Source organism: Pseudonaja textilis, chromosome 3 (genome assembly GCF_049901715.1).
Source record: "Pseudonaja textilis isolate UNSWEBS1 chromosome 3, rPseTex1.2, whole genome shotgun sequence".
In the NCBI taxonomy this organism is placed as follows: domain Eukaryota; kingdom Metazoa; phylum Chordata; class Lepidosauria; order Squamata; family Elapidae; genus Pseudonaja; species Pseudonaja textilis.
Window position 1 is genome coordinate 63,752,093 of NC_141992.1, and position 13,295 is coordinate 63,765,387.

The following is a 13,295-nucleotide window of genomic DNA, read 5'->3' on the forward strand; positions in this document are numbered from 1 at the left end:
TCAATAATCTTCATGACTTCCAGCCCCACCTTCCTAATATCCATCATGTGAGAGTGAAGGACTCTGGGGTTTTTGCAAAGCTTTCTCCATGTTGCAATTAATATCTTTGTACAAAAGCAGATGAGTTTTTAGAAGGAATGAAAATGCGTTCAAGTGAGCCTAAATTCTGCTTCCTTGAGAGGCTTCAAATACTTTAAGAATAATGTGAGCAAGGGTCTTCATGGAAAAGAATAATCATGAAGCAGTGGTAGGATTCAATATTTTACTACTGGTTCGGTGGGCGTGACAGGGGAAGGATATTGTAAAATCTCCAGTCAGAGGTGGTATTTGCTAGTTCTCCGAACTATTCAAAATTTCTGCTACTGGTTCTCCAGAACTAGTCATAATCTGCTGAATACCACCTCTTTCATGAAGGCAGGTTTTCTGTCACCTGTCTCTAGAAAAGCGTGTGCACTGGATTCTAATGTTCTGAACAAAAATGAAATGGCCAGTCTCGTTCTATTAATGTAGAAAACTGAAAACTTATGAATAATGCTCCTAAAAAGCAATTCAACTGGGGTGTATAGCAATATTTATCTTACAAGGTCAACATAATAACTGACGTTGAAAAAAATAATGTTTAGAATGTCATGAAAAGAATAAGCACAGACACATCACAGAACCAACTCAGAAAGGAAATGAAGCTTTGGAAATAACCCTTTGTGTGGTTCAGCGCTGGTTTCTTTAGAGCTGAATATGTTTCAGAAGCGTTTTGGGAGAAGTGCTTCAGACATTATGCATGCACAATAACAGCATTTTTCTATGATTAAAACAGCCCCACTTTTTATGGCTACTGTGCAAGCCTAAATAACACTCGTGGCTGCTTTAAGAAACAGATTAATTTTAATGAGTGGACTTTTAAAGCAGCTACAGTTTCTTTACAGAGACATGTAGAAGCCTGAAAAAGTGTGGCTATTTTGATGAATGGGAGACAGATATAGCAAGGACTTCTTCTGAATCATTTTCAAATACACATAGCCATTGTCCATTGCACCTCTGAATTCTTGTCACTGTGATATTTCCACTATGATAGTTTCCCCATGACTAAGCTTACTACATAACAAAATGTTTTCAACCTGCTCAGTGAAAAATTCTTTCATAGGCTGCAATAAGGAAGCATCAAAATAACTGCAGCTGTTTCGGTCTTTGGTAGCATGAAGTGAAAACAGCAGGTATGGTAGAACCTTTAGAGTACGTTTTGCTTAGTTCTAACTATCATTTTAAAGGATTTTACTGTGCTTAAGATTTTTATTTAAAAAAAGATCCTTGGGGTTTTTGTAAGGTAGAATAGCAAGGATGAGAAAAAGAAAAAAGCCTAATTGGTAGAAATGGGAAAACACAGAGATATGCCATACAGATAAGCAGGAAGAAGAGGAAGAATGGCATTTATAGCCTGATCATTTTTAAATATTTAAATCAATGCCTGTGAGTATTAGTCATGTATCTGTTTACTATTTACTAAATTTTGCAAAATGTATCTCAGTCCTGCAGAACTTAAGAAAAAGTAAGGTTTGACTCCAGGCTGCATGCTTGTTTGACCTACATCAGACTTGTCAGCCTTGAATCTACATTTGAAATGCTAAAAGCAAAGCTGACATTTATAGTGGTGTCAATAGGATCAGATCAGAACTGTAACATTCCATTAGCACAAGACATAGCAAAGTTAAGGCTGGCCATATCCAAGAAATTTGAGATCTGAGAAAATGCATGATGATGGTATATATTGTATTAACCACAGTAAAGATCTCTGATAGGCAATGAGGGTAGATTTCACTAGGCGATAAAGTTCACAGGTTAACCCCCAATTCCTGCAGGGACCCCACCACTGTGCCCTGTCTAAAATCCCTATGTTTATTTGCAAATCTATTTCAGTAGTTGACTTAATGCTCTGTTAAAGTTCTGTAAAACTAAAGAATGATATGTGTTTCAATCTTCTATCTTTCTCGGCAAATCTAAAAAGAAAAAAAAATAGAAAGAAATTGTACCATATGGTAGATACGAAAACTAATTGTTAATGAAGAGTGACTTGCCTTAATGAATTGCCATGTTCAAAGGAATTTTTTTTTAACTCTAACCCTTATTTAGAACAGATAGTTGTTTTCATTACAGTTTAGACTGATGCTCTCTTTCCCAAATATGTCCATTATTACGAGATGGTTCAAGCAACAAATTGAGGCTTTCATCATGTGAAACAGAAGAATGAGTATATGTGGTATTTGGCTTTATTGCCTGTTGTGCCTTTATTTTTCCTTACAACTTTTGCCTCTTCTTCCTACACCAATTTTCTATCTGAAGCAGTGTCCACATGGTAATAAATGGCCTTTAATCTTCAGACACTTAGATGATTCAGAACTGCTAAATATATTGATGGAAGGAAGGAAGGAACAAAGGAAAACACTGGTAAACAAATTCTGCAATACAACACAAGATGGTCATACTGATGTCAAAACTTAAAATGAATGATCAGAGGAGTAAAAATGAATGGCATTTTTTCAAAGAGACACTTCAGAAGGGTATAGCAATGTTAATTTCCTGAACAACAATAGTAGTAAGAGGCCAGTTAATGTATCTGGATGACCATGGATGCAATCTTCTTTGGTCTAAAATACATAATGACTCTGAATAGTGTTCCAGGATCTCAGTTCAAAAAGGGATGGAAGGGGTCAGGTCATTTCTTTTACTTGCCAATTTGAATAAAATAAAGCATATCTTAATTAGTATTTATCATTAACTATTTCTTCCAGTTTTCAGAAGCAGAATGCTCAGGTCAAGGATATCTGCATTTAAATACGATCATCATCAACTTGGGAATACAATGAAAGTTTTAGAGTTAAAGGTGACATTTGCTTTTTAGCAGTGTCACTAAATGTCTTGATCACGTAATATTCTTAAAATAACTGTTTGATTATCATAATGCACAGATATGGTTCAACTACACTTTCTATATCTGATGTTATGGCCAGCATCTCAATCTTAGAAATATACTATTCTCCTTCGAAATTCTTCAAGACAAATACATTGAATTAAATTTAATTTGTATGCTGATGATCTTTATTATTTTTAAAGCACTTCTATGTATATTTTTAAAAATGATATTTTAATGATCTCATTTTGCACTGAAATGTTTTGGATCTTCCTGAATTATTGAAAGAATTACAATACAAGTGCGTTCTATTCAATACTTTTGGTAGATAAGCAATGTCACCAGCTATTTTTGTGATATACAGGTAGTCCTTAACTTACTACCATTTGTTCAATTACCATTTAAGATCAGTGTTGAATGAAGGGATTTATGACCAGTACCAGAAGTTATTATTGCTGCAGTGCCCTCATAGTCCTGTGATCACAATTTGTGTGCCTGGCAATCCACCTTATGACCACCTGCAGAGATGCTGCAATTGCCCTTACTCACTTACTTTCCCCCCTGCTGGTCCTTTTGGAGTACTTCTCACTCACCTGGGCCTACATCCTTCCTGGATAGTCTCATAATCTGAGAATTGTGTACATTTCTCAAATGGTGTGCCCACTTCCAGGATGGCTCCTATATAGGAAGGTTGCACATCACTTTGACTGGTTCTCTTTTGGAAAGGTGATCTTCTGAAATGCCTTTCTGAAACAACACCCTCCCCATGTGCCATGGGGCCTCTTTTCTCGTGCTATTTTGGAAGTGCCTACCATTCTTGCGATCTGTCCGAAGATGATCTTTAGAAGAGATAAGTGGAGCAAGATGTGATGGGGTGATGAAGATGCCCAAGGGTGTGAGATGCAGTGGGGTGGAAAGATGTGTTTCAAGGGGTGGGAGTATTCCTGGGAGGCCTAGTGCAGGACACATGTGAGCTGGGGAGGTGTTGCAGTGTCAGCCTGTGCCTGTGTCAGGCCTCCCAGGGCCTCCCCCATACCTAGGCACCCCATGTTATGCTTAACAATATTCAGTTGCTTAACAATTGCAATAGGAAAAGCTAGGATTGTGATTGTTAAGCAAAGTGACGCCATCAAAAAATGAAAGTCTGTAAAAAAAAGCTAAGAATAGTTCAAAAGACCAGAAGAGGTCCATCTGAAGAGAGGTGGCTTATTTATAAAGACCCAGGTTAGGGGTAATACCCATTTTAGAGAAAACGCTATTCCAGAGAGCAGCTACATGACAGATAGATTCTACTTCCTGGGTCCCATCAGGTAGCATTAAAAATTTTTTTATGGGACCTAGAACATGATGATGCTTATCAGAATGTTTGGGATGAATAAGACGATCCCTAAAATAGCCATGATAGCTCATCCTTCTGCAATCTGGACAAAGTGCAATTTGAAGTTGTCTTCGAGAATAATCTTTGAATTAAATAATTTAATTTAACTTTTCCATGTTTCCATTAACAATAGCCTTCATTCTTGATACGAAGCCTTGATATTCAGGGGTTTTATTAAAGCCAAGAAGCCTATGATAAGTATTCTCCTTGACTTCACTTTTTATGGTTCATATTTTATGCTGCATGTCCCCTCCCAATAACAATGACTGTGATAAACGAAGTGTGATGAAGAAAGATAGGAAAGGATAAATGTTTAAAGGTCGTTTTTTTTGCCCTTAAGAACTAAAATGAACAAGGGAGCAAATGCTGTAAAAAAATAGTTTTGTTTCTTTGTGTAAGTTTTTCAGCTGGGAATTATCACATTCATAGAATAGTCATTCAACAAATGTTATAGAAATTTCCAGGAAAAATAAATGCATCACTAATGGGATGATAAACTATCTGTATGGAGTGTGGAATAGGTTTTCTGGCTGGCTTAAGCAAGTTGTTTATATTGCTGGAGGGCAATGCATGCAGATGCTACTCTGAATGCCATCTGGATGCTACTTTTGAAGATACAAGAAAAGAAAGGCAAGTAAACTTAAAATATGACAAGGGAGTAGAAGCAGTCAAACACAAATGAGATACCTGTGATAGAGATCACCTAGCAACATTTAGTGAAAACATATAATAATACAGGATGAAATGAAGTTTAGCTGCTTGCTGACTGGTTGATCGAGGTCTGCTTGCTCTCTATTAAAATGCTGCTGTTGTTTTAAAAAGTGGCCTTGTGCTACAATGTGTATTGAACCATAAATAATAAACAACTTACCTTTAGAATTCATGCACTTTTATTTAAGACATTATGGCTCTCTTAATAAAACGGTACTACTCTTAAACTATTTGACTGGTATCAGCCATAACTGGGTCAAAGATGAATCCATCTTTGCCATAGGGATAAGAAACCTATGGCATTTGTGAAGATGATAAACTACAATTTGTAGCGTCTTTCATCCTTGGTTATGTTGGCTGGGTTGATGAGACTTGCAGTTCAACTACATCAGAAAGGTTGCATAGTCCTCACTTGTTCTATAATGCATTTTTGTTTTTATATGCGTGGAAATGTGTTTGAATGTGCAACTAATAAAACTCTATTACCAAGGAAAATCTAGATTGACAGAAGTCTTTCAGAGGACCTATACCCATTAAAATCAAAATTAGTGTGTCTTGAGTCCAAATATACTCATTTGCAGACAGAGGTAACCTTCTCTTTGTAGGAATATATGATTAATCAACTGCAGGCAAAACTGAATCAGAAATACGGGGAGTGGATAGATCTTAATATAGCACTGCAAGTCATTTGAAAGCTTTCATAAAATTGTAAACAGATAATTTGGACATGTTGATGGGAAGATTAGATTTTATTGTTTCTTGAGTGACAGGCTTAGTGAAAGGTATTTATGGTTTGCCTCCTGTTGCTAAAATCCAATGACAAGCAAAACCTGACATGTGTGTATAATAGGAGGCTTTAGGAGAAATATGAGAAACAGCTCATTAAGAAGCTTGTACTTCAGCAAGTTTTAATTTCACATGATGATTGAATTGCAACATTCAGAAGATATGCAAAATATTGGAAGATGTCATTTGGTAAAATCTACTTTATTTGTTTTTGCTCACATGTATTTGAAGAGTGGGAAGTGTTTATCTAAAGCATCTCTCCTTGATTTGGTGCCCACCACATATTTTGGACTTCAAGTCCCAGTTTTTTGCTGGAAATTTTGAAAAATGAAGTTCACACATCTGGGTGCCAGCAGTTGGGGAAAATTTGGGTTGAAGGTGAGGGTCAAAAAGTTAAGGAAGACTGACCATAAACACAACAGGAAAAATTTTAGGAACAGCTTAAAGTTTCCTAATATCCAGAGCCAGTATAGATAACAAATCCACATCCTAGTATGCAAATGTTTGTAGTTGTTAAATTTGTTTTCACAGCAATTTTGACATTCAGCAACAGAACAAGAAAATAGCTTTTCCAGTGCCATCTTTCCTCAAAATGAAAACAAGTACTATCTTAAATGAGCTGCACTGTTATAAGGTAGAATGCATTAAAAGGAGGGAATAAGGAAACCATTTTCTACTGAATTAGTTATTTAGATACAGTTATTTAGAGATTCATAGGAATAAGGCCTACTATTTAAGTAAATATTCTTGGATATGTAAGTCAAATAGAGGTAAACTAGGTAATCCTGAGACAAATTGAATTTTAAAAAATTGTCTAAAAGCGACAAAATAGCAAAAAATTAATACAAATAAACCTATTTGCATTGTATGTAATTAGTGCATGCTTCATTTTCTTAATAGTTTCTTAAGAAAGCAAATTTCTTAATAATTGGTGGAGAAAACTTCAAAAATGATTTGATTTGTGTTTGATTTTCTGTTATAATCTTTCTTTTAAAACATTTCTCTTAATTTTCCACAATAGGAATATTTATTAAGTTCAGAACATACTAAACTAGATTTACATTAGGCATAATGAAATCAATTGAACAGAAGGAATAACTCATCCCATTAATTTCAATGCATATACTAGAAAAATGGTACAACCACAGAAAAAATGGTACAACCACAGGACATTGTAGCAATGTTAATGATACAGATGATGGCCTTATGTGTTTGCATGTCATTGTCTGATACCAGTATACAAATCAACGCAGTTGCATGACATGCACATTTTATCATTTTTCTCTCACTATTCTATGCAACAGGGTTTAGAATGCACTTTAATACCAGTTAAGTGTTTATATAAGACTGTATTTTAAGGGCAAGATTATCTCTATCTCCCACTCTTTCTTCTTTCTCCTCACTAATTTGTTTAAAATGTAACTATTAGTAACCTAATTAGGTGTAGGATATGTTTTCTCCCCCAGGGGAAATAGTTAAAAAAAACTTTAAAAGGGACTATGACTTTTCTCTCTCTATGCATAGGGTCCTTCTAGACTGGGGCCCCCCTGCATGGTATCCCATTGTGGGTCAATTTAAAATACATCTGGATCAAACTGAATGTTTTTAGCATTCTAAATCTACATCTGAATGATTTCTAAATCATTTCTCATCTAATATTACCAGTTTTGGAAAATGAACTCCACACATTTGAAGAAGTCCAGGTTTGGGAAGGCAGATTCATAAAAAATATGAGATCATATGATCCTTTCACATCCCCTACTCCTCAATCTGTTTCTCATTCCAATTTTATCCCAAATATTATATGCAACAATAGTCTCCCTACTCATCCAATAAAGTAAGATTAAAATAAATCAATTGGAGGGGTTTGGATAGTTCTTCTTTACGCTTAAAGTAAATATGGCTTATATAAATAAGGAAGTGCTGCAGACATATTTTAAGCTTTGTTGTGTTAACTCTGCTAGATTAATTTTAAAAATCTAAAATTTTATGTACTTACACTTATAGGTTGACTTTTTGGCACATCATAAACACCTTCTTTCTTTTGGCTAGTAGGAACCTGTGGGAAGAAAAATGTAATTAGGATCAACTTGAAAAATAGTGGAAGTTCTTATTGGAAGTTTAATACATGATATATATGACTATAGATTCTGAAACACACATGTTCTTGTAATGAATTAGATGAAAGTTCTTTTTTATAGTTCTTGGCACTCTACTTTGTTCCTATACTAGTCTCCATCTTAGATTATCATGGTTGAGTTTACTATTTAGTACCCTAGCTTTAAATTTAAAAAAGGACTCCTTCACAACAAATCTGTAAGTATGCACAAAACAAAAATTAATATCTTATTAATATTGTACTATTTCTTATATTTTTTTCTATGTAGACTTTGCACATCTAGTCCCAATCCATGTGTTGCTCTAATTTATTTTTTGGGAAGAGAAAGGACTTGAGCAATATGCCAAGCTTCTAATTGTAGGTAGCAATAACTATCCAATTAGCACTTTGTGGAAGAGATGTAAGTCTTTTGCTTTGTTCATATCTGCTCTGTACTCATTAGAAATTGTTTTTCTTCACCTTTTGAGAATGAATAAAGAACTTTGGTGGAATCAATAAAAGAAATGTTTTTAAACTTGTGCATTTTCTTGATTTCTTGTCCTTCCAATGAATCCTTATTCCACTTGGTTCCAGTCACTCTTTTCTGTTGCAATGTATTCATTTGCAGCCTAATACATTCTCTAGAAAGTAAGTTTCATTTATTGGTGCTACTGTTTAGTTTCTTTAATGTCTTGTTAGACTTTTTTTGTACTGGCAGCACTACCTTTTTCACATCTCACTTTTTTCTGACCTTAATGACTAGATTAGGTTTATATTTAATCAACTTCCATGTAATCTTTTTTTTTATTACTAGCAGGTACGTTATTTATTTGAACATATAATCCAATATAATGTTTAACTATCCGGTGTGGAGACCTTTTATTTAGTGTTATGAGTACATATCATTTTATTGTATGAAAGGATTTTTATATTACTTTATACCTATACTATAATGCAGACACTATACATTACTATAATAATATGGTAGACTGTATGTGTGTATCTGAAACAGAATTCAGTGCCTAGGTGAATTGTGTCTTATGAACACACCTTTTAAATTATGAGAGAAAAAATTGTATACAACATTAAAGAGGAAAATAATCAAGACATTAGCTTGTTCTTAATGAGAACTGGAGAACTTTATTATCTATTGAGAATAGCAGAAAAGTCAAGTAAAAGTCACAAGACTACTATAAGAATATATGGAAATTTTCCCCTAGTCATTTAAAGGATGCAGAATATCTGATTTTTAAACATTTGTGTTTTAAATACTTTCCTTATTTCTATTCTTATTTCATTAGAATTTCTCAGATTCTAATTCTACACATTACAGATGCTTTAGAGTTACAATATCTATTGGAAGAGATTACAGCAGCCCAATGCAAGCACCAGCTTTGACTTATACTGTTCAAGAACAAAGTTATGATACACAATGTGTATTATCAGTTTATAAATAATAAGTAAGTTCTTTTCAGATTGTTTGAAAGCAGAATGGAAATTCCTTATTGGATTGTCAATAGTTTATAACACAGCATTGACAGCTACTTTGTCATGGAAGACTGGATTGTACTATGGTACATTTCTACTTTGCGTTTTGCCTTTGCCTTGTTCTTTAGAAAAGATATTTCTGTCTCACTTTTGACTATATTTAGTAATTCTGCTCTCTATCTTTGAGTTGCTTATAAAATGAAAATATTTTTTTCTATTCAGATTTTTATCTCAACTCTAAAGACATTCATTCACATACGCTTAATTGGGTACTTAACTGAAGGAAAGAAAAAGCAGCTATAAGTGACCAAATGGGGTAGTTTTATAAATTTCTAGGTCAAATAAATGTTGTAAATTTACTGATATTTTAACAATGCATTAGATAATTATAAAATAAAAATACAATGTGAAAAATAATAAAAATAATAACAGAAATGGAAAATAAAATGCCCAAAATATATCCACAGCACTGAAAATTTAGTCAGTTCTATAACTGCATTTTCTATAACTACAGCTAGCTTTAGCTTGACATAATGCAGTAAAAAGCTCATGATTACACACATGCTTATTCCTAGAAGCCTACATTTTATACTAATAATGCAAAGTGTCTCAGTTTGTCAAACTAGCTAATATCTATTCTTATGTCCCCAATCATAAAACCATGAGACAAAGAGAAAACTTTTTATTTAAAATTGACTACATGGACAAATTCTGACACTTTTTAAAAATAAAAAATAATCTTCCTGGGATTATCACCTTGATATTGCAGAAAGGAAAGGTAGTTTTAGGCAACCAGAGTGATGCAAGTAAGAATGATAGTTCCTGGTAGGACTATCTTTGCTGGTAAGGTCAAAAGGAGAGAAGTGAAGTTGCTAGACTTTTTACATCAATGATAATTCACAACAGGGCTGAAGCCAGCAGGGGCTCTGCAAGTATGTTGGAAATTGACCCATGGAGACTGTACTTGCATACTAAAATTTGTAAGGCAATGGCAAACCACTTCAACATTGTTATCAAGAGAATTATGTTGGGCTGAAATATTTAGAGAAGTTGACATTAAAGGATGAGACACTCGAGGTTAGACATTACTCCTCTAAGTTACTGGGGAAGAATTCTTACATTCTTTGGGTGGACCAAGGCTTCAAATAAAAATTTGACTACAGAGAGTGCCAACATTGAAAAAAAAAACTCATTTTATAAGGGTACGTGCAGTTTGAACCAGAAATGTAAGAACCATGAACCAAGAAAAATTGGAAGTTGGAAATGAAACCTATTAAATTAAAAGCAATTGAGTGAATTTATGTTAAATAGAATGGGTTATTCAAATCAGATGATTACATACTAAATTTCAAGGGTGCTATTACACCGTTAGAAACATATAGTACTGCTAATGAGTGATAGAATTTAATCATTGGTAAGTAGAGACACTTGAAATTATAGATGGAGTGGGAAAGAGATATGTTGTAGGAAATGAAATGATACAGTAGTTTTGCAAAAGGGGCATTTCCAACCTAAGTTTCAGGAGCATAAACTGAAACTCTATATATGGAAATAACTGAATGTACAATATCAGAAATAAATTGACCACATAATATAAAACAGAAGATAAGAAATGCAGTCTAGTGAGTCAAAATCCATTCAAGTATAAATTGTGGAACAGACTGCAGATTTGTAAAATATAGATTGAAGTACAAGAATGTAAGATCAATTTAAAAAAACAGAACAATGAATTTATTTTATTTATCAAATTTAGAGGCCATCCATCTCACCCTCAGAACAACTCTTGGCAGTCTGATGTAATGGGGAGAAGAAGGTTTCACAGATAACCTGGCCTCATGCCATCTAGGGCTTTAAAGGTCATAACCAACACTTTAAATTAGATCAGGAAGCAGATCAGCACCCAATGAAGATCACTTCATTTTTTACAATGAAGAATGATTCAGGAAAGGGAAAGGGGTGACACAGGGTGCATAGTGCTTTCATTGGTTTATCTTGAGCAGCAAATACATTATAGGATTAGAAGAAATGTCAGATGGAATAAAAATTGAAGGTGGAACTGTTAACAATCTCAGATATACTGATGATATTACTTGTTAGCTTAGTAAAGACTTAAGAGATGATTTTGAAAGTGAAAAATCTGGGTGAATGTTAAATTTTAAAAAGCCAAGATAATGCCAGCAAAATATACTTAGTGAACCTAGAGTTGGTAATGAAGCAAAGGTAATAGATAATTTTGGTTTCAGAAATAAAGAAAGAAAATATTCTGAATAAGTAAAGATTTATCCTAGGCAGCGAAACAATGACAAAATTTAAAACAATATCATGAAGAATATTAATATTTTTATCATTGTCAAGGACAGAACAGTTAAAACAATGGTCTTTTTAGTGGAAATAGATATGGTTGTGAAAGCTAGAGACTGACAAAGAAGAGACAGAAATCTATTTCAAATTATGGATTTGGAGACTGTTCCTAAGAGTATGATAGGTTGTGAGAACTAATCAATTGATCATGGGCCCAATAAAGGCAGATTACTTCTGTAAGGTGATAACTGGTAAACAGAAATTCATACATTTCAAATGAGATGCAAAGGAATTACGAGTTAGAAAAAACAATTATGGTTGGCAATGTTGTGGGAAACAGAAAGAATCAGATAAAACTGGATGAACACAATAAAAGAAATTATATTATTTTCTCTGAAAAGCTACAAGTTAGTGACAACTCAGGATGGTGGACATTTATGCAATTTCCAGAGTAAGGCCTAATTCAGTGGCATTTAATTAACTAAATTCAGAAATCCATAAAACAGAATAATTATTGTGGATTTGTAAATAAAAGGATTTTTAAACAATTTGTTCACCTTTAGAAAGAATCCCAACTGTAGAAGGAGTTATGGGCAGATTATTCTTCCATGAGCTGCATTTGTTACCAGCAGATTTTCCAGTGCAATTCAAGATACTGGTTCTCACATATGAAGTTTTACACAGTATTAGGTCTTATTACTATCTCTTTCCCATGGCCTTTGCCCATCTATATGACCAGACAGAACTGGTGTGCTCCAGGTCTCACAGATTAAACTGTGTTATTGAGAAGGACACAGGAAAGCTTTTAGCGCTTTCCCTCAGGAATACTATCCCACCAGAAATTAAAATAGCTTACTCTTATCAGCCTTTAAATGAGCATTGAGAAACTGGTTCCTCCCCATAACTTGGACTAAGGTGGTTGTCAGGCTCCTTTAGTTGGGTGTTGTATGAGAAAGAGGGTTTCTAAGCCACCTTAGAAACATTTTATTAACATATATAAACAAATAAATAAAATCATAACAAATGTTGCTGCATAACTGGTAAACACTCAAATATAAAAAGGCAATAACAAATCTTTTAGCAAAGGTAAGGTATTATACAATCAAATAAAGCCTATACGTCTTATGATTTAAAAAGCCTGTTAGTAAAAATTTCTGTTAGTATTACATAGGGCTACCAAAATGATATTTGTAGCCAGAAGTCAGGAATAGAATGTTGTCCTTGTTCTTAATTCTGTTAAAAGAATATATTGCAACTCTAAATCTGGTGAAGTTGAAATAATTGTATGTACTTATGGCTATAATGCGGATTCCAACAACCATTTGGCAATTACCATCTCTCTCTCTCTCTCTCTCTCTCTCTCTCTCTCTCTCTCTGTGTGTGTGTGTGTGTGTAGGCTAAACTTTTTAAAACACTGAAAAAAAAGACATCCTAAATGATACAAATAGTTCTTAACTTACAAACATTTATTTAATGATCGTTTGAAGTTACAATGGCATTGAAAAAGTGACATGGTCATTTTTCAGCCTGACGACCATTGCAGCATCAAGTATGAAATGGAATTTATGACTTGAGGAAAAAATAAATGAGCTTAAAATAAACTTTACATATTTTACTCTATAAAATATGCT

General features: G+C 33.9%; 1 protein-coding gene across 15 annotated transcripts in view; it reads right to left on the minus strand.

Annotated features, from left to right (window-relative positions):
- DAB1 (DAB adaptor protein 1) overlaps nt 1–13,295 on the minus strand; it is a 726,322-nt gene that overhangs the window by 48,207 nt on the left and 664,820 nt on the right. For all 15 annotated transcript variants that reach the window (XR_015742881.1, XM_087929981.1, XM_087929975.1 and 12 more), the window contains one exon: nt 7,777–7,836. Coding sequence is in view for 14 of the 15 variants with exons in the window: in XM_087929981.1 (XP_087786107.1) it covers nt 7,777–7,836 (60 nt within the window). In the remaining variant the exon portion in view is untranslated. The remainder of the gene's footprint in view (nt 1–7,776; nt 7,837–13,295) is intronic.